General features: G+C 37.7%; 2 protein-coding genes across 7 annotated transcripts in view; one reads left to right on the plus strand and one right to left on the minus strand.

The window, feature by feature from the left end:
• Positions 1–7,862, plus strand: part of SYCP2 (synaptonemal complex protein 2) — a 52,215-nt gene extending 44,353 nt beyond the window's left edge. For 2 of the 3 annotated variants that reach the window (XM_060689601.2, XM_034433129.3), the window contains exons 37-45: positions 415–505; positions 999–1,142; positions 1,806–1,936; positions 2,638–2,732; positions 2,813–2,912; positions 3,639–3,697; positions 4,948–5,026; positions 6,655–6,711; positions 6,816–7,862. In XM_060689601.2, coding sequence (XP_060545584.2) covers positions 415–505; positions 999–1,142; positions 1,806–1,936; positions 2,638–2,732; positions 2,813–2,912; positions 3,639–3,697; positions 4,948–5,026; positions 6,655–6,711; positions 6,816–6,887 — 828 coding nt within the window. In that variant the 3' untranslated portion in view covers positions 6,888–7,862. The remainder of the gene's footprint in view (positions 1–414; positions 506–998; positions 1,143–1,805; positions 1,937–2,637; positions 2,733–2,812; positions 2,913–3,638; positions 3,698–4,947; positions 5,027–6,654; positions 6,712–6,815) is intronic. The other variant, XM_060689602.2, reaches the window with a different exon arrangement.
• An 8,621-nt stretch (positions 7,863–16,483) lies between these two features.
• The window catches only part of PHACTR3 (phosphatase and actin regulator 3), a 299,314-nt gene continuing 293,767 nt past the window's right edge, over positions 16,484–22,030 (minus strand). For all 4 annotated transcript variants that reach the window (XM_034433126.3, XM_034433124.3, XM_034433128.3 and 1 more), the window contains 3 exons: positions 20,730–20,870; positions 18,958–19,034; positions 16,484–17,094 (listed from right to left, as the gene is read on the minus strand). In XM_034433126.3, the coding sequence (XP_034289017.1) occupies positions 17,079–17,094; positions 18,958–19,034; positions 20,730–20,870 (234 nt within the window). In that variant the 3' untranslated portion in view covers positions 16,484–17,078. The remainder of the gene's footprint in view (positions 17,095–18,957; positions 19,035–20,729; positions 20,871–22,030) is intronic.

The raw sequence follows: 22,030 nt of genomic DNA on the forward strand, positions 1-22,030 counted from the left end.
GGTACAGTATATACTTAATAGTCATGGTTTAACAGTTTTGTACCATCTTCAGTAGGTTTATCATTTTTAAATTGCTTATAACTTCTCTAGAATCACAGACCATAATTCAGTAATGTAAGCCCTGGTTATACATAAACTAGAATATCAGCAGGATTCTTTAAAAATATATTGGAAATAACATATCCATGTTTGATTTTCTACTATTAATAATGTTTAAATTTTAGTTGGACTGTATATCTTTGTTAACAGCACTCCAGAAAATTAATATTAAATTAGCCCTGTTCTTTTTGATAATACTTTTTATATGTCTTTATTAATATTGTTTTAAAAGAAAGGTTTGAATTGGTATTAGCTCAATTTACAAATTGATCCTCTTACAAATGTTTAGGTTGGTTAATATGTCTTTATTTTTAGGCTTCTTTACCTCCATCTCAATTAACCACACCTTGCAGAAGCAGAGAAGAATTACAGCATGAAGAATGTCTTACCGATGTGCATGAATCTGGTATAGTTTCATAAACAATTATAAATACAGATATTCCACAATTTAACTATACAGAGAATGAAAATCTCTATATTTCGGGTCATGTGCAGGCTAGTTACTTTAATACAGTCTCTTTTACTAAAATTGTAAACTGCCCAGAGTTATTTAGAAAGTGAGATGGACATTGTATAAATCTGATTAGTAAATAAATGAATAAAATAGAAGTTCTCCCCACCCCAATTTTCTTTAACTCATTATTGCTAATCACTGCATGAAGACTGTTTCTTTTCATAATATTGCCCATTCACCTCCCTTCCCAAATACCTCTTCTTGTATTGCCATTTATAGTTTCTAGTGGACTTTTCATTACTAAGAAGATTTAAAAAAAATTCAGTGGCAGTTTTCCTAACATGTTTGCACATTATTTGGAGACATCCTCTTCAGGATGTCTGAACTGTGCATAACAGCACTGTTAGTGTTGTTTGTAACGTGTTTAAATATAATCTTATTAAAGGACCTATAATACATCCTAATTTCAAACGACTCTATCAGGAAGATACAGAAAATTATTCAGATGAAGAAGAAATCAGGAGGGAGGAAAGGAAAATAAAGCTTCTCCCTAGAAAGCTATTCAAAGCAGATGATAGCACTTATAGAGGTGAGCTGATGCTTAAATTGAGCTGTAGAAATCATTGGAGTAAGAAATGACAGAAGACATATGGCATATAATAAACCTGTTAATTTACATCACTTTCTGTCACTTTATGTTACTTTTCCATTTGCGAAGACCATGCTACCAGTCTACAAGCTCTTCTGATTTTATTTTAAATTTGCTAGAGTCAATAATCTTCAGACTACTTGAGTATTTTTTTTTGCAGATACCCCATAAAGGATAATTTTGCAGTTTAATAGAAAATTTAATTTTTTTATCTGTTGTCTCAAAATAAAAATAATTGCAAGAAGTTACTTTGAATAAGGGAATCATCAGTAATGGTTTTACATGAATTTATTTTTATCAACTTGCAGTTCAAAAATAGCATGACCTCTGTATATTAGTATTGACTCTCTTTATAGGAGACTGTAATTATTTTTTTGTTCAGAGAATAAAGCCCTCTGGTAACCTGCTAAAATGGTCCAAAGAGGCAGTGACCTCCTGCTTTTCTGTTCTTTTCCTCCCAATACTTAGGAGAAAATTGCTTAAGCCATTGATTATTAATATTCTTTAAAGACGATGTGTTAAGACTTGTAGGGCACATTAGTACTAAAAGCATAATTCAGTTGAATAAACAACATCTAAATTTTAAAATATTTTTTTTTTCAGTATCTGAAAGCTTATCTACTTTTTCTATCAATGAGACATCTGTTTTTGATGGGGAAGGCTGGGATGCAGACTGTTCAAATGTAGAGATGATTTGTCAGACGCTTCATAAGGAATATGCTAGGAAAATACAGGTGAATATTTATATCTTTCTTGGAGGTATATATTTAGTGTATACTGTCTTTGTCTCGAATATGCTGGAAACGATGAATATGCATGCTTGTGCATGCATATGTGTGTGTGTGTAACAAGCATTCATTCTCTTTTATAAAAGTTACTCTTTATAATCTCATTGTAAGATCATATTTCCATGTCTATTCAGAATATTACAGAAATTGGAATTTATTATTTTTGCTCACAGACGTTTCTATAGCAAGAATATAAAAATAAAGCAGTAGTTTTTATTTTACTAGATGTTTTCGGGTTTATTTTTCTATACTCTCTTTAAAATGATTACTGCCATGTATGTATTCTCTCTCCCTCTCTCCCCCTCTCTTTTTGAATTGAGTAGAGTAGAATAGAGTAGAGTAGAATAGAATAGAATAGAATAGAATAGAATAGAATAGAATAGAATAGAATAGAATAGAATAGAATAAACAGAGTTGGAAGGGACCTTGGAGGTCTTCAAGTCCAGCCCCCCACTTAGGCAGGAAACCCATTTCAGACAAACATATGGTATATCTTGAAAAAAATCTTTCAGGATGATTGAAGATTTGCGACTTTTAGGTTACATGGACATGATACCGGTATGATTTCATAATTTTAAAAACTTTTTTTTTTATTTCAATCCATACTCAGTTTGAAAGTAATAATCATGTAACCTTTGTATCTTTAGAGCCGATCAAAGAAAATTGACTGTTTTGCAAAACAGTCAATGAAAACAACTCACCAGCATATGAATACAATGGGAAGAGAATTACATAAGCACAGGTTTGTATAGAATGAATTCCCAGAGTTTCATGTTATTATTATATATGTTGTATATTTAACTTTTGCTTATATTTTTCTAGATCCAGACAGCTGGAAAATCTTCATTCCTGCCTCCTGAAAGAACTTGAAAGTTTTGAAAGAGATTCACAAATATTGAGAAATATCGAGAAAGATTTTTCAGTATGTTATTTTCTTTTACAAAAATATTAAATTACCTGAACATTGTATTTTAATTAATGTCTTTTTAAAAATATTAAATATTTAAAAATATATTATTTAAATTGGTACAAAAAAGGAAAACATACTAGCCACCTTCTAAGTCTAGCTTTGATGTCACAGACTATAAAACAAAATTTTGCAACTAATTGTACTAAAGCATTCCAGCAGTAGTAAATTGCTCCATAGCTTTGTTTCCCCAACCACTGCTTGGAATTGACCCACTTCTAAACAGGAAAGAGACAAAATGCTTTCCAGCGGCAGTACTAACTTGTAACTGCTAGTACTATCAACACTGGCCCATTTTTTATTTGGTGCAACTCAAAAGCCTCAGTATGAGTATCTGGATTAAAATTTTCAAGACTGGAGTCAGTTTTTTTTTTTTTAAAGAATGACATCATCCTTTGAGATTTAATATGATCATGATTCACTATATCTCTTACTTCACCACACATTTTACCAAGTCTGAGCTGCTCAATAAAAATGGCAATCCATGCTGACTTCATTATGCTATCTGAAAATTTATGGGCCTAAGCAGAAATTCTTGTAAGCAAATAATTAAAATAGAGCATGAAATCATCACAGTTGGTAAAAGTAACATTATATTACAGTTTGCAGTAAAGTTATATTTTGGTTTATGATCAAAGACTAATGAAATTCAAATTTGTATTTCACGTTGGCTGTTTTTAGAATTTTTCAAAGAAGCATTTTGAAACATTTAGCACTTACAACAAAAATGAGCAGCAGAGGTTAGTATATTTCCTTTTTATTATAGTACAACAAAGACATTGTCGAACCTGAAATTGGCATTTGTGTAGCCATTTTAGTTAGCTTCATATTATATTCGTTTATTCCTTCTCTTTTTCTCTGTTTTGTAATGGGTTTTTTTCGGGCTCGTCACATTCTTAGGGTGGGAGGAGGGAATAGATAGTGATCATTGTTTTGCCTAGGTGATCTTCTTTCCCTTGGGAACGGAGCTATGGTGGGTTTCAAAAATTTTACTACAGGTTGTGTGGGTGTGGCTTGGTGGGCGTGGCAGGGGAAGGATACTGTAAAATCTCCATTCCCTCCCCACTCTAGGGGAAGGATACTGTAAAATCTCCATTCCCTCCTCACTCCAGGGGTAGGATACTGCAAAATCCCCATTTCCTCCCAATCAGCTGGGACTCGGGAGGCAGAGAATAGAGGGGGCGGGGCCAGTCAGAGGTAGTATATACCGGTTTTCCGAACTACTCACAATTTCTGCTACCGGTTCTCCAGAACTGGTCAGAAGCTGTTGAAACCCATCTCTGCAACGGAGGCTGTCCCTGCTGAGAGCTGAAAGTGGAGTTTGATGAGATCAGCAATGTTGATTTTGCTTTTATTGGGGAATGTGACTTTTGTGGGATGTTTCTAATTTTCAATATTATGTGGTTTGTGTCAGGTCTGGAATTACAACAGTCTTTCCCAATTTGATGCCTACCTAAACAAAAAGAAATTTGTTTTGAAGATGGACTTTGCCTATTTCTTTTTTGAATGGGTTTTATTACTTGGAAACCTGACAGACATTCTCAGTGTAGTTATAGTTGTTATAATTATACTTTTAAAAACCATTAATGTACATTCCTTAGGAGGCTTAAAATGTAATAATATCTAAAAATCAAAGTTGATAAATTATGGCATAAGACAGCCATGGTAGTCCCAGTTGTTATCTTTTTTATTTAAGAAAATTTTTCATAATCCTAGAATTTCGGCTCACTTATTGACATTGATTCACAATATAACACACACATTCCTTCCAGGTTTCTATTTTGCTAATGTGCTCCCATTCCTCTGAGCATTTATTTCGCTCACAGTAATAACAGATTGCTAAAGCAGCTGGCCTTGATCCAGAAGGGCTGCATTCTTGTGACTATAAGTTTAACTAGAATAAAATGAAAACAAGTATTTTTAATTATGAATATTTTTCTCTATGTCAAAGCAAATAACTCAAATATTGGTTTGATCTATGCCTTCTTAGACTTCAGAATCTTAGAACTTCATTTGAGAAGAACATTTACCATACTGCTGATCAAGAGGAAAATATTTTTCTATCTCAGGTATGTATTTCTCCTTGTGGCTGGCTGAGGTGATCATAATTCAGTTCAGTTCAGAAGTCAGAATGAACAAAATCAGCAAACATTTATATTACATTAAACTTCTGTATATTTACATAGGAAAGTTCTTTTCCCATTCAGTTCTTGTAGACATGGGGAATAGCAAGAAAGGTCAGCCATAGCAAATCTACCAACAATGGGCTGATTTTTTGGGGAAAGTTGACTAGCCTTCCCCTCTTCCTGCCTTCAGAATAAATCAGGTGCATATTTAAGGCACCAGCAAGGGAAGGTTATATATTAGTGAGGATTACCTGCTTTGTAAAATAACTAGCAGACAACTGGTTAAGGCAAGGGTGTCAAACTCACGTTGTCATGATGGCGCCACATGGCGTATCGAGAATTTTTCCCCTTCGCTAAACCAGGCATGGACGTGGCCAGTGTGTGACACATCTGGCCCGCAGGCCGGGAGTTTGATAGCCCTGGGTTAAGGCAAAAGAGGGAAATAATGATCTAATTGGGATCAGAGCAGGAAGGTCCTTATCATTAACTAGCACAAAATAAAGTACTTAGGGTTTCATTGATAAAACAAGGAAGAAATTAACTTGAATAAGCAAGGTTATGTTTATGCTGGTCAAAATACAGTTCATTTAAAATACACTTCTCTTCTAAACATACTGTTTTTAACACCTACTTTCAATATACAAAAAAAATTCTGCAAATTGAAATAGCTACTACCCAAAAAAGTTAATATGGTGTGAATGTTCTACTGCTTGTACCAATTATTAGTGTTTATGTTGCAAACCTAGTATGAATATTAAATTTTCCTTGTGAAACAATGAGTCAATGCAGCCTCCCCTCCCTCCCTTCCTTCAATATTCTGGAACATAAAAAATAAAACCTTTCCTGTTTTCCTGCCTCATAACTAGTGGTACTCACCTGCTTTCAACCTGTGTTTAATTATATATAGTGTTTAGGGTAGTCCCACAGGTGGAATATGATTCAGCAAGTATATTGTTGGCATCTGTGAGCATAATTTCCCAATCACAGCGTGTGCTAACTGCTGTTTCTCTGTTCAGTTACCATAGTTTTTTTGAATCAGCTTTGACTATCAGTAAATAGTTCTGCCATGATTTTTTCTGGTCTCTGAATCACTCCCAATACAGAATTGTAGTAAAATGTCCGCCCTGGAGGAATTTATATGTCTATTACCGTTCTCATTTTTTTCCCTACAATCAGTAGACAAGATAATTAGTAATTTAGTCTTACAAGCAAAGTCAGAACAATTATTGAAAAACATAGGGATCGCTTAAAACATGGAGGCATATTACCACTTTTATTTGGATTTTTTTTTCTTTTTTGTTCATCACATTTCTGAACTAACCATCTCCCTCAAAGATTTCTGTTTGAATTTTTGGAAACAGAGAAAATGTGGATTTGGGAACTAAAAAGGAAATGAAAGAAGAGGGCTAACTCTGAACCTTTAAAAAAAGTGGTTATGACTCTTGAAACTTTGTTACAGAGTAGTGAATGAATGTGTGTTGGAAACATTGTAAAACCATTGATTTACCCTTCCTATCAATTATAGATTCAAGTTTGCTTCAGAGTAAATAATTTTTTTGTATGCATTTTAGGTACATTTTTTGAAAGAAGATATTGATGGGATTCAAAATAAATTTCTTAAGGAAATGGTAAATATTGTTATCTATTCAATTCTGTATTCATTACGTAACTTTAAACAGAGTTTTTGGGAAATTATTTTTAAAAATAAATTTGTTTATTTTTTTTATCACAGCATGAAGAAGAATTGCTTAATGTTCGCAAAGGATTGCAATCACTTTTTATGGCAGAAGATAGAAAGTTGTAACATAATGTAGAATGTAAATGTAAAAAATGAAAATGTATATATTTATACTGCATTTTAATGTGACCAGTAAATTTATCTCTGGGACATTATTGGTTAGACATAATTATAAAGAGCAAACAATTTTGATGAAAAAAATTCAGTTGTTATTGTAACTCATTCAGGATAAGGATTTTGTTAATTTTTTTAATGCCACTATAAAAGCAATATTGGAGATATTCCTAATATACAATGGCCACCTAACTACAACTGATATTCATAGAACGTAGTCATAAATAACTTTAGATGACTTGGATCTAATTTACAAAAGGCAATCTAAAATCCAATTCTGTATATTCTGAGAAATTCAGTTTCTTGACCAATAACTTATAAAATAAACTATTTTTTTGCCATTATGTTTGGGACATAATGTGGGACCAATGTGGATTAAATCCTTCAGAAGTTTTAATGTTCCTCTTTATCCTGCACAATGTCCAGCCATACCATGTCTTCTTTTGTAGTTTCTGAGGTTGTTTTTTTAAAATCTCAGAAATAACTAATAGGAAAGAGATAATTGGATCTGTTCTGTGTTCTCAGGACTATTGTCCTTGAGGAATTACTGGATAAAATTTATCATATAATGAATACATTTGTTGTGTGTTGACTTATTGATTTTACTGAATTTCTTTAACAGAGAGTAAATCTAAATTCAATATGCAGGTTCAACAGATACATTTAATATTTTCATAATTTTACCATTAAAATAGCAATATACTAAGTATATGATAATTAGAAATCTTTAGAGATTAAAAAAATTAATTTAAAGGTTTTATGAAGGTTTTTTCCAAGTTCTCTGCCATAATAATTTTAACTGAAATTGCTGGTCTAAAATTGTAACTCTATCCTTCAGCTGTATTGTAAGTGGATTTTTAAAATTATAGAAAATTGTATTTTAGAAGATTAAAGTATTTTTTTTAACAAAAGGCTGGTAAAGAAAAATTGGTGGTAATTTTTCCTCTGTCATTTGAGGCAGTTGTATAAAGAAATCTATATTTGGGGATACATTTAATTTAATGTATTACTCTGAGTAGGTAATGAAATGATGGCTTAAATGCTTCCCTCTTATGTAATACTAATGTAATTTTATAGAGATAAATTTTCTACATATTGTATTTTCATAGAAAGTCACATTTTAATGGTTATAAGTATAACCATGAAGTATAGGAGTTCATGTTCTTCCACTTTTTCCAGTTTTTTAAAAAAACTACTAAATCAGGTTTCAGGGAGAAAAGACAATATCTGCCAGGTGTCTTAAAGTTAATGATTTTGCTTATAATATAATTCCCATTTGAATGGCATATTAACAGAGTAATAAAAGTCTAATAGATTTTTCTTTGGATAAACACTGAAAATATAGACAATTTTTAAGCTTATAGGCAAATAGGTAAAACAGAGAGGTGACATAATGATCCAAATTACCACTTTTCTTTTATAAATATAGCTTATTATACTCATCATATATTGCTCAATTATATTTATGTAATTATAATTTAGGAGTTTCTACCTACACAAGCCATTAGTGTGAGGTATGGGGTTTTCATCCAGGGGCGTAGTGTGGAGATGGCATTGATTACTTTTGCTGATGACCTGTGGCAGTGTCTGGATAGCAAAAGTGCAACCGTCCTGGATGTTTTTCATTTCTTTTCAATACTTTGATCATGGTATCTTCCTGAGCCAACGGCAAATCGGTGAGCACAGAGATTGGATGGGAGAAACAAGCTCAAACAAAACCCTGGCAAGGTTGAGTGGCTGTATGTGTTTGAATCTCAGCATTCTGGAGATCCTCCACTGTCCTGTCCAAGCCTGGTGCATAATGTGAGTCCTCCTTGACTCCCAGTTCTTGCTTGAACAGCTGATAGAAGCTGTGATCAGGAAAACCTTCATATAAGTAAGCCGATGTAAGCCAGCTGAACCCTTTCCTGTGATCAGGAAAACCTTCATATAAGTAAGTCCATGTTGTATGGCAGCTGTACCCTTATATACTGGTCATCTCATGGATGGACTAGTGCAGTGATGGCTAACCTTTTTGCCATCGCGTGCCAGGAGAGGGGGGGCGGGGGAGGGTTGTACGCGCACGTGCCCACGCGCATGCATGCGCAACCCCCTCCCCCCCCGCTCCTGGCACATGATGGCCTGGTAGGCCCGTTTTTCTTTCTTACCTGGTTCCAGATCCTCTCTGTGTATCTGGGAAGGGTGAAAACAGCCTTTCCCACTCCCTTGGAGGCCCTACGGAGGCTGAAAGGGCCCATTTCCCAACTCTCGGTGGGACAGGAAGTGACATTTTTTGCTGTCCCCAGCCTCCAGAACCTCTCTAGGAGCCTCTCTAGGAGTCTCTGGAGGCTGGGGACAGGAAAAAACGTCACTTCCTGTCCCACCGGGAGTGGGGAAATGGGCCCTTTGAGCCTCTGTAGGGCCTCCAAGGGAGTGGGAAAGGCTGTTTTCGCCCTTCCCAGATACACAGAGAGGATCTGGAGCCAGGTAAGAAAGAAAAACGGGCCTTCCCCCCCCCCCAGGTCCTCCAGAGGCAGGAAACAGCCTGTTTCCCTACTTCTGGTGGGCCCAGAAGGCCCGAAAATCAACTGGCCAGTGCGCGCATGGGCCCCAGAGCTGAGCTGGCGTGCCCACTAATATGGCTCCGCGTGCCACCTGTGGCACGTGTGCCATAGGTTTGCCATCCCAGGACTAGTGAAAGGTATTCTACCTGAGGTCTCTTTAAAAAAAAAAACACTTGGAAGTTATAGCTCATACCAATGTAACACCCATATTGTATGCAATGCATTAATTTGTCAGTTACCTTCCAGGTGCAATTCAAGCTGCCGCTTGTCACCTTTAATACCTACATTTCATAAACCCTAGCATAAGGATTGTCACTGCCTGGTTCTGCCTGCCCTATCAGATGTATCAGAGTTGGCTTGCCCCTGGTCCCATCAATTGAGCAATGTCATCTAGCAAGACCCAGGAGGTGAGTCTTCTCGGTTTTAGCTCTTGCTCCCTTTTAACAGCACCCCTCTGAAAATTTGCATGTTGCTCACCTGAACAAGCTTTGAAGGAGAATGAAAAACATAGCTATTCCCCAAGCCCTGTATTGGGGTAACTGAGAGGCCTTTTGTCTACTTCCTACCGTGTTTCCCCGAAAATAAGACCCTATCTTATATTTTTTTGAACCCTGAAATAAGCGCAATATAAGCCTTATTGCCATGCACTCAAAAGCCTGATTGGGCTTATTATCAGGGGATGTCTTATTTTGGGGGAAACGGGGTATGTCTGTGGGTGGAGGAAGGTGGTTGGTTGTTATTCCCTTTGATGACATGTCTTCTGGGGTTTATTTCTAATTTTATTTTTTTTTATAGCTTCTCAGAATTGCCTGAATCATGAGATGGCCAGCAAGTAAATGTCATAAATAAATAAATATATTAGGTTTAAAATATGAAAAATAAATAAGCAAGTAAACATTTTAGGGTATCAAGTTCCCCTTTGCTGATTTACCAAGACAAAATGACCATATTAGGAATTTTTTTTTTAGGTAGCAGCCCCCTCAGGCTTGAATCCTTGAATCATGCTAGGCCTCTCAGATTTATGTTGATTCTGTATTCTCACTGTTGCCTTTTATGGAATAGCCATTATCAGTGTTCAATGTGTTCAATATTCTCTGGAGCTATCTATTTTTTATCCTGTCAGATTGTGGTTTTCTGGATCACGATCTCATACTCCACCAAAGGTACTGTGCATTAGGTCCAACCAGTGGTGAAATCTAAAATTTGTTAGTACCGGTTCTGTGGGCGTGGCTTGGTGGGGGGGGTAATGTGACTGGGTGAGTGTGGTTATTTATTTATTTTTTACTTGTAAAACTGTTTTTTCTACAACCTCTTTGGCGAAGAGGTTGTAAAAAAAAAATGCTTTTAAAAGCCTTTGACGATCCCAGCTGAGCCGCACAATCATCAGAGGCTTTTTTTTACTTTTAAAAGCATTTTTCGGCCAAAGAGGTTGTAGAAAAAATGCTTTTAAAAACTAAAAAAAAAGCCTCTGATGATTGCGCGGCTCAGCTGGGCATGGGGGGGGGCAGGGATTTTTGCTACCGGTTCTCCGAACCACCCGCCTCTATCGCTACCAGATCAGGCGATCCAGTCTGAACCAGGAGCATTTCACCCCTGGGTCCAACCTATCTTGCTTACAATTATCTTCCATTGAAATCAATGTGAAAAATGAGTTGAAGCCATTTCTGCTTTATTGATTCCAAGTGCAACTAAGTTTGAACTAACCCTATTTATGTAGTTAGAAATAGGGGGATTTGAGGGGGGGGGACTCCATTCTTGTACACTCAAAGGTTAACAGGAGAATCCTCCAGCAAAAATTGATGGTTCCTACTAGCTTGAGAACTTGTTTACAAACTAGAGAAGTCTATTTCCATTTAGAAGATAACTATGCAGTATTTTGCAAGGAGTCCTTGGTGCTGAGGTTGGTTGTTTCCTTGAAGACATTTTAATACCCAAACTAGGTAACCCTGAGGTACAAATATTCTCTGTTTTTTGCATGCTAAATCAGGTGGCCCCATAACTACTGCATTAACAATTGAAACTGACACAGATATTAAATCTGCCTCTCTGCTGTTGTGGTTTTATTTCCCCAAATCTAGAAATCTGCTGTAGAATTGTTTGTATGTAATTGATAATCTAATAGGAATGAGAACTTTAATAAAATTGATCAAAAAATTAATCAACTTGAGATACAAAGGATAAATCAGGAGAACCATCTTTTTCTGACAATGTAATTGGATGGACAGGATTGACAGCTAAAGTTTTATGGATTTAATGGCAGCAATGAGAACTAAGGTATTCTGAATTTCCAAATTAAGGAACTAAAACATTAAACATTTCCTCTTTTTTTTCCAATAATGAGCAGTATTTTTATTGAAAGCTTAACCTTAATGGATGAATCATATTTTTAAAGGAAGATGCTCATTCAACTGGAAATTCTTTAATCGTTTTACACCCTAATGGCTAACCTGCAATTAGACTTTCTGTGATTTCATCCAATGGAGCTGAGTTGGATGCAATTTACTTTGAGAACTCTTTCTGCACTAATTTTTATTCCCACTAGGTGGTCCTCCTGAATTTTGATTCAAATCAACTCAATTTGTTAGAATTTCAAGGGATAGGAGATGAGATTGCAAGCATTTTCTTATTTAAGGGACTAATATGAAAATCTGTTGTGCACATCTCTTAGTCCTACAATAGATGGAAATGCACACATCCACCAAAAGCCTCACCTCCAGCTTCTGTGACTTTATACATAGAGTTAATGTATGCATCTCTGGCACAGCAGGTGGGAGATTAACAGAATAATAAAATTGGGAGAGAGACCAGAGGTCTTCTATTCCCACCCCTGCTCAAGCAAGAGACCCTATACAATTTCAGACAAATGGTTGTCCAATCTCTTCTTAAAAACCTCCAGTGAAGGAGCACTTGCAACTTTTGGAGGCAAGTCGTTCCATTAATTAATTGTTCTTGTTGTCAGGAAATTTCTCCTTAGTTCTAGGTTGCTCTCAATCCAGGTCTTTCCTTACATCTTCATTCTGCTAAAGGGGATTGACGTGGTCAAAGCAGATTGGAGCTTGGAAAATAGCTACACAGCAATCCCCCATGCAGTAATATGTCATAAATATATTATTTTTATATATTATGGGGTTAGATTGCTCCAATCAGCAGTTAAGGCAGCCTTTTCAATTCCTCAACATGGAATAAGAAATGCGACTAAAAGTCTGTAGAGATTCTCAGTCATCCAGGTCCTCAGGTTCATCTGAGTAGTGCTCCTGGTTCCTGTAGTCTGCATTTTTTCCTCTGGAAATCTATTCCTACTCCTACACCATTTAAAGGGTGTTCATCCCAAATTGTATAGCGATTCTATTCTATAGAGATTCTCAGTCATCCAGGTCATGGTTGTCCCAAAGTTGCTTTTTCAGAAGGCAACTGGACTTTCTTGTTTTTTCTTTTGAAGACGTTTCGCTTCGGAACCAGGAGCACCACTCAGGTGACCCTGAGGACACAGATAAACCCCCAAGTGCTTCAACGACCCTCTAAAAGGATGCAAATGACCAGCTGTCTGCAAGGAATATAAATCCTTCCATTCCCCACTATCCTGCCAGAGCTGAAGAAGCTTCTTGGATGAGAAGTGAAACGTCTTCAAAAGAAAAAACAAGAAAGTCCAATTTCCATCCAGGAAAAGCACCTTTGGGACAAGAAATGTGACTGCAATGCTGGAGAAATTACAAATTTCTAAGGATGTATGTACTGGCCAAACAAAACATTAAATCCAAATCAGATCATTCTGGAGCAGGGGTGTCAAACTTGTGTCGTCATGGCAGTGCCACGTGATGTATTGGGACCTTTTTCCCCTTTGCTAAACCGGGCATGGGCATGGCCAGCGTGTGATGCATCCGGTCCGCGGGCCGTGAGTTTGACAGCCCTGTTCTAGAACAACTTTCTCAAGTGGGGAATTTTTTGTTCCATAGACTTGATCCTGATAGTATTATCAGTAGTAGCATGTTGTAAAACTCCAGGAGTTGAAATCAGCCCCTTGGGAGAGCTCCTCAGATTTGGAAATACTGCTGCATGTATGGCCATACATTACAAGGTGACCAAAGCCTGGCTAACATTCAGAAAACAGTAAAGCCTAATCCCCAATCAAGCATGGGGGAAAAAACAGATTTTTTTGAAAGTTAAATGCATTCATGTGAATTGGGCAGAGCAAATTTTATAGAGAGCATAATCTGGGGAAGAGCAGTTGAGCCACATTCTGATTTTTTTTTTTAAATTACCTACCTGTAATTTCTTTCAGGAGAGAATGTGTCAAGCTGCACAGTGAGGGTGGTGAAGAATGATTGTGAAAAAGAGGAGAGGGGAGTAGTTAAGGGGAACAGGTAAAATGGTGATGCTTTTTCTGAATGCCTGCAAGTGTTCTGATGGATCTGGGTGGACCTGTCAATTCCATGTTAGACATGAGCCAGCATCATAGCACATGAGCCAGGTGCTATGTATGCTATCCAGAGGCCGCTGGAGTTGGGTGATCACTTATAGGGCGTGTCAAATTTTTCAACTTTCACTTTCCAAACCTCCTCCTTTTTGTGCCATATCCATCATCGGACTTTGGAGATCATGTTGGTGATCCTATTTTTATCAGCCGTACAAAAAGGTGCTGCTGAATTTTGTCCAAACCAGTCCCTTAGATTTTGAAGCCATGATGTTCCCTCTGCCCGGACCGCATTTGCCTTCAATCTTTCCTTGGAGGATTAAATGAAGTATGCCATATTTTTCCGGGTGTTGCATCACATGTCCAAACTATTCTAACTTTCGCTTTTTAATGGTTTTGATGATTTCCCTTGGCTTTGCCAGGCGGCTTATCACCTCCTCATTTCTGATTTTGTCAACCCAGCCGCCTGTAAATCCACATTTCAAATGCTTCTAGTCTCTTCAAGTGACTTTCTTTCCAAACATTAGGACAGCTCAAAAGTTGTGACACGCCATGGGGATTGTAAAGACATTTTGGTTACTTTAATATAATTTAGACATGCAAAGAGATGAGAGAAGACTCAGCAACATTTTTTTTTTGGCACAAAGGAGATTATAATGAGGTGGGACTTTTCTTATCTAGGTATCACCTCTTCTCTTTTCACTGAACGAAATGATCAGGGATTGTGCAATTGCAAATTATTCTGATTAGAGAGCCGACTTGTCAATCATTATTTCCACTGGATCCAAAGCTTTCCCTCCCTCGTCTCCTTTCTTTGTTGTCTTCAGCTTTCTTGAAACCGAAAATTAGAATAGAACAGGCAAAGGGCCTGAGTCTTACCTGCGCTGATGCACATGTCTCTTTTTGAAGAATTTCTGAATGATTGTATATATTCTGAAGATACTGTGACTTTGTATTGAGATAGCAGCTTGTTATGATTTCGTCAACTCTGATTTCAGTTTCAGTAAACAGTAATCTATAGGGATCTCTTCTGCACAAAAGTTCTCCCAATTAAAATGAATTATGGAAAAGGAAAGCCAACTGTTCAATATGTATGAAACTGTAGCCCAGGACTTTAAGGATAGTAGACCTTTGAAACACTTCAGCATAATCATCCTCCCAAATTAGGAGTGGGGATTACTCACGCATATAAACTGCAAAATATTTATGAATAACATCTTGCATAATGCAAAAACCAGAATATTTTTAAGCATGCATAAACCAGACTCAGTACATATATTAATAATTCACTCAGAAGTGCATTGGAGAGAGACAGTGTTAGTCCTGTTGAGAATTTGACTGTGTGGCATGAGTTTACTGTATGTTTTATTCTTTTCTCTGACATCATTTTTAATGCCTCAACTCAGGTTTGCACTACTTGTGATCAATCAGATGCTGTCACATGATTATCTATCAAAGCTAGTTGTTTGTGATGAATTGATGGTTGATTGGTTGATTGATTATGTTCCTTCAAGTAGTTCTTAACTTTTAGCAGCCCTCATAGGCCAGGGGTCTCCAACTTTGACAACTTTAAGACTTGTTGAAGTCCACAAATCTTAAAGTTGCCAAGGTTGGAGACCCCTGCCATAGACCCATGATCTATCCCTAACCTGATTTTCAGGTCTTCCAACAGAGAGCTGTTTATGAGATTAGTAATTTCTAGCTGGCTGCTGTTTATGCCTCATGCATTATGTCTACCTGAATGGATTAATGATTGCATAGGTCTGCATTTTCCATACCATGGTTTTATTCAGCTGCTCTTTGCATTTTGTCTGCAAGCGGAGGATTTGTAATTCTGACGGAAGAAATTAGACATGTGCTGTAACACTCTGTTTGCAACATTATGTATTTTTGTCCCTTGATTTTACTCTTGCAAGACGTACCTAAAAGTATTGGTGGGAAGTGATCTGAAATCATTGGGTGTACAACTGCATTCAACACATACCCATATACCCAAGCAATTGTGGTTGTGCGTATTGTGGAAACTAATTTACATCAGGATTCAGATGTTCTATTTCAGGGGTGTCAAACTCATGTCCCGCATGTGGGCCAGATGTGTCACGTGCTAGCCACGTCCACCCCCGTTTTAGTGAAGGGGGAAAAAGTCACGCTACGTCACATGACAACAATGTGATCATGTGAGTTTGACACCCCTGTTCTATTTATTTATTTATTTTACTCATTTACTTCCATAGCTCTTCTGGTAGGAGCTCTTTCTCCATTAAGGTAGGCTGTTGTGCAAACAAACAGATTGCAACCATTTCACACACACAAATGTTCTGCATTTTAATCCTGTCCTTTTGAATAATAGTAGCCTAAAATAGGTCCTCACCCTTCAACTACCATTTTTCCAATGAACTAATTTTCAGTTACCACAATACAAATCGACCCAATGCCATCTATTTTTGCAGTCCTACACTTCCGGAAAACGGAAGCTGCGAATATAAAACTTGCTTGAGGGGGAGAGAGAGAGAGAGAGAAGAAATCAAATCGTTTCCCATGTTCCTTTAAATTCTGATGCTAAATCCCATAAAACATGGAAGTCTGCGGAATTGTTTTCTGCAGTAAGTAATCATTTAATTAACAAAAAAAAAAAATGAACAGGAGTTCAAAAAAAAAGTGTTTTGTTAGACATTATATATATATAAAAAAAAGAAAAGAAACAATATAGTAAATAACTTCGTAGAACATGAACTTAAGTGTTTTGTACAAACTAATCGTGATAAGTTCCCAATGTCTCGTCACCATGATAATACTGAATGATGGTGTGCATTATGTCCATTATGTCCATTATGTCAGAGGCCTTGGAATGGTAGAGCCTGTACATGCACAACATCTCCTTTCTCAAGATATGCAGCAATTCAGTTTAAAACAAGTAGCAAAGGAATGCAGTCATTTCCTTTTGGATGAGTTCAATATTGTCAGTGAATTCTCCCACACCTTGAGGGTTGCAGCTCCAAGGTGCCGGCCTTCGTCGGATTAGATCGTTTTTGAATATGAGCTACAGAGATAGAATCTGCAGTCTTCCCAGAACCTGAAACATCAGCTTCTCATAGACTGAACTTCAGAGAAAGGCCTTCATGTTTTCCCTGATGCGTGTTCAGTAGTGGATATCAAAAAAGTAGACAAATTCTTCGCAGAAGAAAATCTCTATGGCCTGTGGAATCTAGAATTTAAAAGGAGAAGACATCAGTGACTATGGCAATTGTTTAGAAGGTCTATCACAAAAAACAATTTCATGTAAGAAAAGGCAGTACACAAGGACCTAAGGATGAGTTAGTTCAGGGGTGTCAAACTCAAGGCCCAGGGGCCAGATCCGGCTCGCGGGGTGCTTAGATCTGGCCTGCAGGGCCACCCTGGAAACAGCAAAGGACCGGCCCGTGGTGCCTTAGCCAATGAAAATGGAGCTAGGGAGGGCCGAGTTCTGTTTTCGCTAGCAGATGGTTGCAGGAGTCAGTCGCAGCCAAAAACAGAGCTCGGGAGCCTCTTTTCACTGGCAAAGTGCTCGGGGCAAAGTGCTCACTAGGCACCCCCAACATGAGTGACGTTGGGCTGGCCACACCCATCTTGGCCACTACCCCCGGCCCCCTGAGGTTAAACACAATCCCGATGTGGCCCTCAATGAAATTGAATTTGACACCCGAGTTAGTTACCTACCTATTGATAGTCAAATCAAAATGTTTATCTTCAAAATTTTAATGTTAAGGAGGAGCTCTTACATTTCTACTGAATTTTGATTTTGGTGATACTTGATAACAATTTAAGAATTAAATGGCTTCTGCCCAAAGAAATGTCACCAATTTTATCTGAGTGCCTTAAAGTTCAATGTTTCACCTCAGCTGAAATCTCTAAATTCATTTCACTTTTCAGTTTAGACTGGACTTTGGTAGCAACTCTTGATTGTGATTATTGCCAATCTTCCTATGCCAAGCAAACATAGTACATAGCATCCGAAGAATTTCAAGTGCCTAGACATTCTTTGATCAATTTTGCTCAGGTGAGGAAATGGAGCTGCCTTTTGTAATTTTCAATGATGAACTTTATTATATTTATGGGCCTGATCAAGCAGCTAGATTTCCACTTTTTAAAAAAAATTTCTCCATAGGCAAATTGATATAGACTACTAAATTAATATTTCTGTGTACACCATAAATTATCTTTTGTTTAAAAATGGTCTGTGCTCACTCAAATTGTGCTGAATGTTTACTGGGTTTGTTGTTGTTCCTGTTCTTTGCATAACAGTGAAGTATTTTTCATTATTTGATCAACCTAAAGTTAAAATGCTTATGCTTAGAGAATTATCAAGTAAATTAATGGTGAGTTTGGGATAAAAAGCAGATAGATCAGTTTCATTTCAATCACCTTGGACACCTCAGCAACTCACAAATGAAGACTAATATGTATGCCCCAGCATAAAGTTGCAGGATCCAAACTGGACCAGTCACCGGAACCAGAGGTTTAGTTTTCCAAGCTTTCATACTTGTGCTAGAGCCCATCTTTAGGAAACTTCTCTCTTACCAGAAGGTGAGAATGTGAAATACTCTCACATTCTGGTGAGAGAGATGACCCTTGAGGATGGGCTGCAGCACAAGTTCCAAAGCTTGGAAGACTAAATCTCTGGTCCTGTTGACCGACCCAGATTGAACCCTAGCAACTGTTCCAAGTTCTGGAAGAGTGCTGCAGTAAAGTAGAACATTCTGCAGGTTTTGTAGAGAGAGAGAGAGGGATGAGAGAGAGAGAGGATAGATAGATTAGATTAGATTAGATTAGATTAGATTAGATAGATAGATAGATAGATAGATAGATAGATAGATAGATAGATAGATAGATATTAGATGACTGATAGATTAGAGATAGATAGATAGATGATAGATAGATAGATAGATAGATGATAGATAGATAGATATTAGATGACTGATATAGATAGATAGATAGATAGATAGATAGATAGATAGATAGATAGATAGATAGATATTAGATGGACAGACTGATATTCAATGGATGGATACATACTATCTGGGCAACTGACCTTGTCAAATGCTTGCTTGATGCATGTACCTCCATTTCATTACTTTTGTATTCATTTAGCTCTTTACGAATGGCTGCCTGGAAAATTCAAACAGAAACAAGGTGAATTAATCCTTTAAAACTGGTAAGAAAAGGCACAGCTTAAAATTTAACTGAAATGACATCCTTCTCAGTAAAGAATCATAAGCCCTTCCAATTGAACAGTTTGTTGAAGTCTCATCCACATCCCTAGCAGTGGGTGGCAACAGAGTAACTCCAGGGTGGAGGGACTCCGTGAAATGGCATAGGGCCTAGCTATCTTCGAGACCGCCTACTGCCACCGACGACCTCCCACCGACCCGTGCGCTCCCACAGAGAGGGCCTCCTCGGGGTGCCATCAGCCAAACAATGCAGGCTGGTGACCCCCAGGGGGAGGGCCTTCTCTGTGGGGGCACCCACCCTCTGGAATCAGTTGCCCCCTGAGATAAGGAGAATCCATGACCTCAGTGCCTTCCGCCGTGCCCTTAAAACTTTCTTTTCCCAACAAGCCGGGCTGGCTTAATTCTTTTTAAAGGTTTTTAATTGTTTTCTTTTGTTTATCGTTTTAATTAATGGGGCCAAATGTATATATATATTTTTAACTGTATTTTAATATTTGTATTTGATGTTTTTATTTGGCTGTTCAGCGCCCTGAGTCCTCAGGGAGAAGGGCGGTATACAAATTCAAAATAAAATAAATAAAAAATAAATTAAAAAAATAGCTCCTTAATAGGTTCTGTTTTTCCACCATACTGAACAAATCAAATTGAGGGATTGCCATGTGTGAACAGGTAAAGAGCAATCGGCAGGAATTTACTTCTAGCCTAAAGTAGTTGGGTGCTGGCTGGGGAATTCTGGGAGTTGAAGTCTGCACATCTTCAAGTTGCCAAAGTTGAGAAACATTGTACCTAAACAATATTGTTCAAAAACAAAACATCAGATATTGACAGCCCCACTTATGGCTGTGAGGCTGTCAAAAATTGATCACTCCCTGATTCTCTAAGGCATGGTATAAGTTGAGAGGCCATATAAATATTCTGAATAAATCATAATAAATAAGCGAATTGCAGCATCACACCTTACTGTGCTAAATAAAGATCAATATGTCTCTTTTTGGATCTATCTCTAGCTTAATGGCACATGGCCAAAATGGGCAAATATATTCTCAATTGACCCGCCATACTATTCTTATATGAACAGCTTTGCTGCAGTGATTTTTCATTTCAGCACATAGAAGGAAAATCTATTTCAAAGATTCATTTCTCAGTGTAAGCAAGGGGTCTGGCAAAATCTTAAATGGAAATATAAACTGTCATGACCTAGATCTGAAGTTATGACAAGCCCCCCATCGTGGTCACATGACTGCATTTTGGATGCTTGGCAACTGGCTCACATTTACAGCCGTTTGCAACATCCCATAATCATGCAACCACGATTTACGTTTTTGCTGAAAACTGGATTTACTTTCAGTTTTCAGCAAGAATGCCTCATAGCAAACAGTGGGTTCACTTAATGTCTGCAGTGTTCATTTAATGAGTATGGTGATTGGCTTAATGACTGACACAAAAGAGATCCAAAGATTGGGTCAGTCACATGATGATCTGCTTTACAACTATGATGACTTACGAGTGTCATGGGCAGGTTCCATCACAGTCGTAAGTCGAGGACTACCTGTATATTCTGGCATGAAAGAGAAGGGTGGCACATTACACCTTTGGCAGGCATATGTCCATAAAAACAAAAACGCCTCAGTACCTTGTCTGCTGCTGAAAGCCTGGTCCATGGCTTGTCTGCTCGTCGGTCGTAATCCTGTGCTTTTGCCACCTCCACATAATCGCTGAATCGGATGAGGATTTTTCTGTCTCTTAATTCATCAACCGTAGGTCGTTGATTAAGCTTTGGGAGGAAAAAAATCATGCAATGTGAGAACTGTCAAGAGACTTGGGTGGAGAATATTCACAGAAATGCCTACTTTTCCTTTCTGCTGACTTCTTTGGATCACATAAAGAAATGTAAAAAGATATTTCTATTTGATACACTTGTTCACTCATGACCAAAATGTAGACATTCCTTGGGCTACCTTACAATTGCTCTGCTGTAATAACAATAGCAATAGCACTTAGACTTACATACCACTTCACAGTGCCTCTCTAAGTGGTTTACAGAGTCAGCCTATTGCCCCCCAACAATCTGGGTCCTCATTTTACCCACCTCAGAAGGATGGAAGGCTGAGTCAACCTTGAACCAGTCAGGATCGAACTGTTGGCAGTCGGCAGAATTAGTCTGCAATACTATGTTCTATCCACTTCGCGACCACGGCTCAGTTGTAAACTCTGGATATCTCCTAAGAAACTTTTTTTCCTTTTTAATGTTGCATTTAGTATCTTGAAAACTTATCTACTTCCGACAGGCCCCTTCTTTATACATTACATTAGGTACATCATTTCTCAAGTTAGATTTGAGTTCCCAGCAGGGTATACCATTAGGAAGGCACACCTCAGGGTATATTTTGAAACGCAATCTAGGAAAATTATAAACATGAAAAACCCATTCTTCCAGCATATGTCAGGCTGACCATTAGGTCACACAGAAAACTGGACCAAATGGACTGTAGGTTTAGTCTCACAAAACATTTCTTACGCTTTGACGGACTGGCAATTCAAAAATGAATGCCGTGCATTGTCATTCTATAACTTGGTGTTGGATGTGCCCATCCCCATTTCAGCATGTGCAGGTGGCGCTCTGCAGGTGCCATTTCTATGATAAATAATGTGGTGGGTATAGGAGGATAGGTGATGTCATTTTTATAGATCCGTGTTACCATCTTTCTTGCGCTTAACGTGCATGCCAGTGTGTTCTTGGCTCTAGATTGCAAAACATGCCATGAAACTTTGCGGTAGGAAGCCTCTGGATACTTGTAGGAGCTAGACATGCCAACAATTGTTTACAGCTACCTTCAATGTTCTTACAATCTTTCCCCTTTTCTGCTGCCAGCTTGCTCACTCAGCTCCTGGCAGCAGTGAGAGAAAAGGAGTGCTTGGAGCTAAGACCAGGCA

The sequence above is a fragment of the Pantherophis guttatus genome, chromosome 3 (genome assembly GCF_059756535.1).
Source record: "Pantherophis guttatus breed Tessera chromosome 3, ASM5975653v1, whole genome shotgun sequence".
Lineage (NCBI taxonomy): Eukaryota > Metazoa > Chordata > Lepidosauria > Squamata > Colubridae > Pantherophis > Pantherophis guttatus.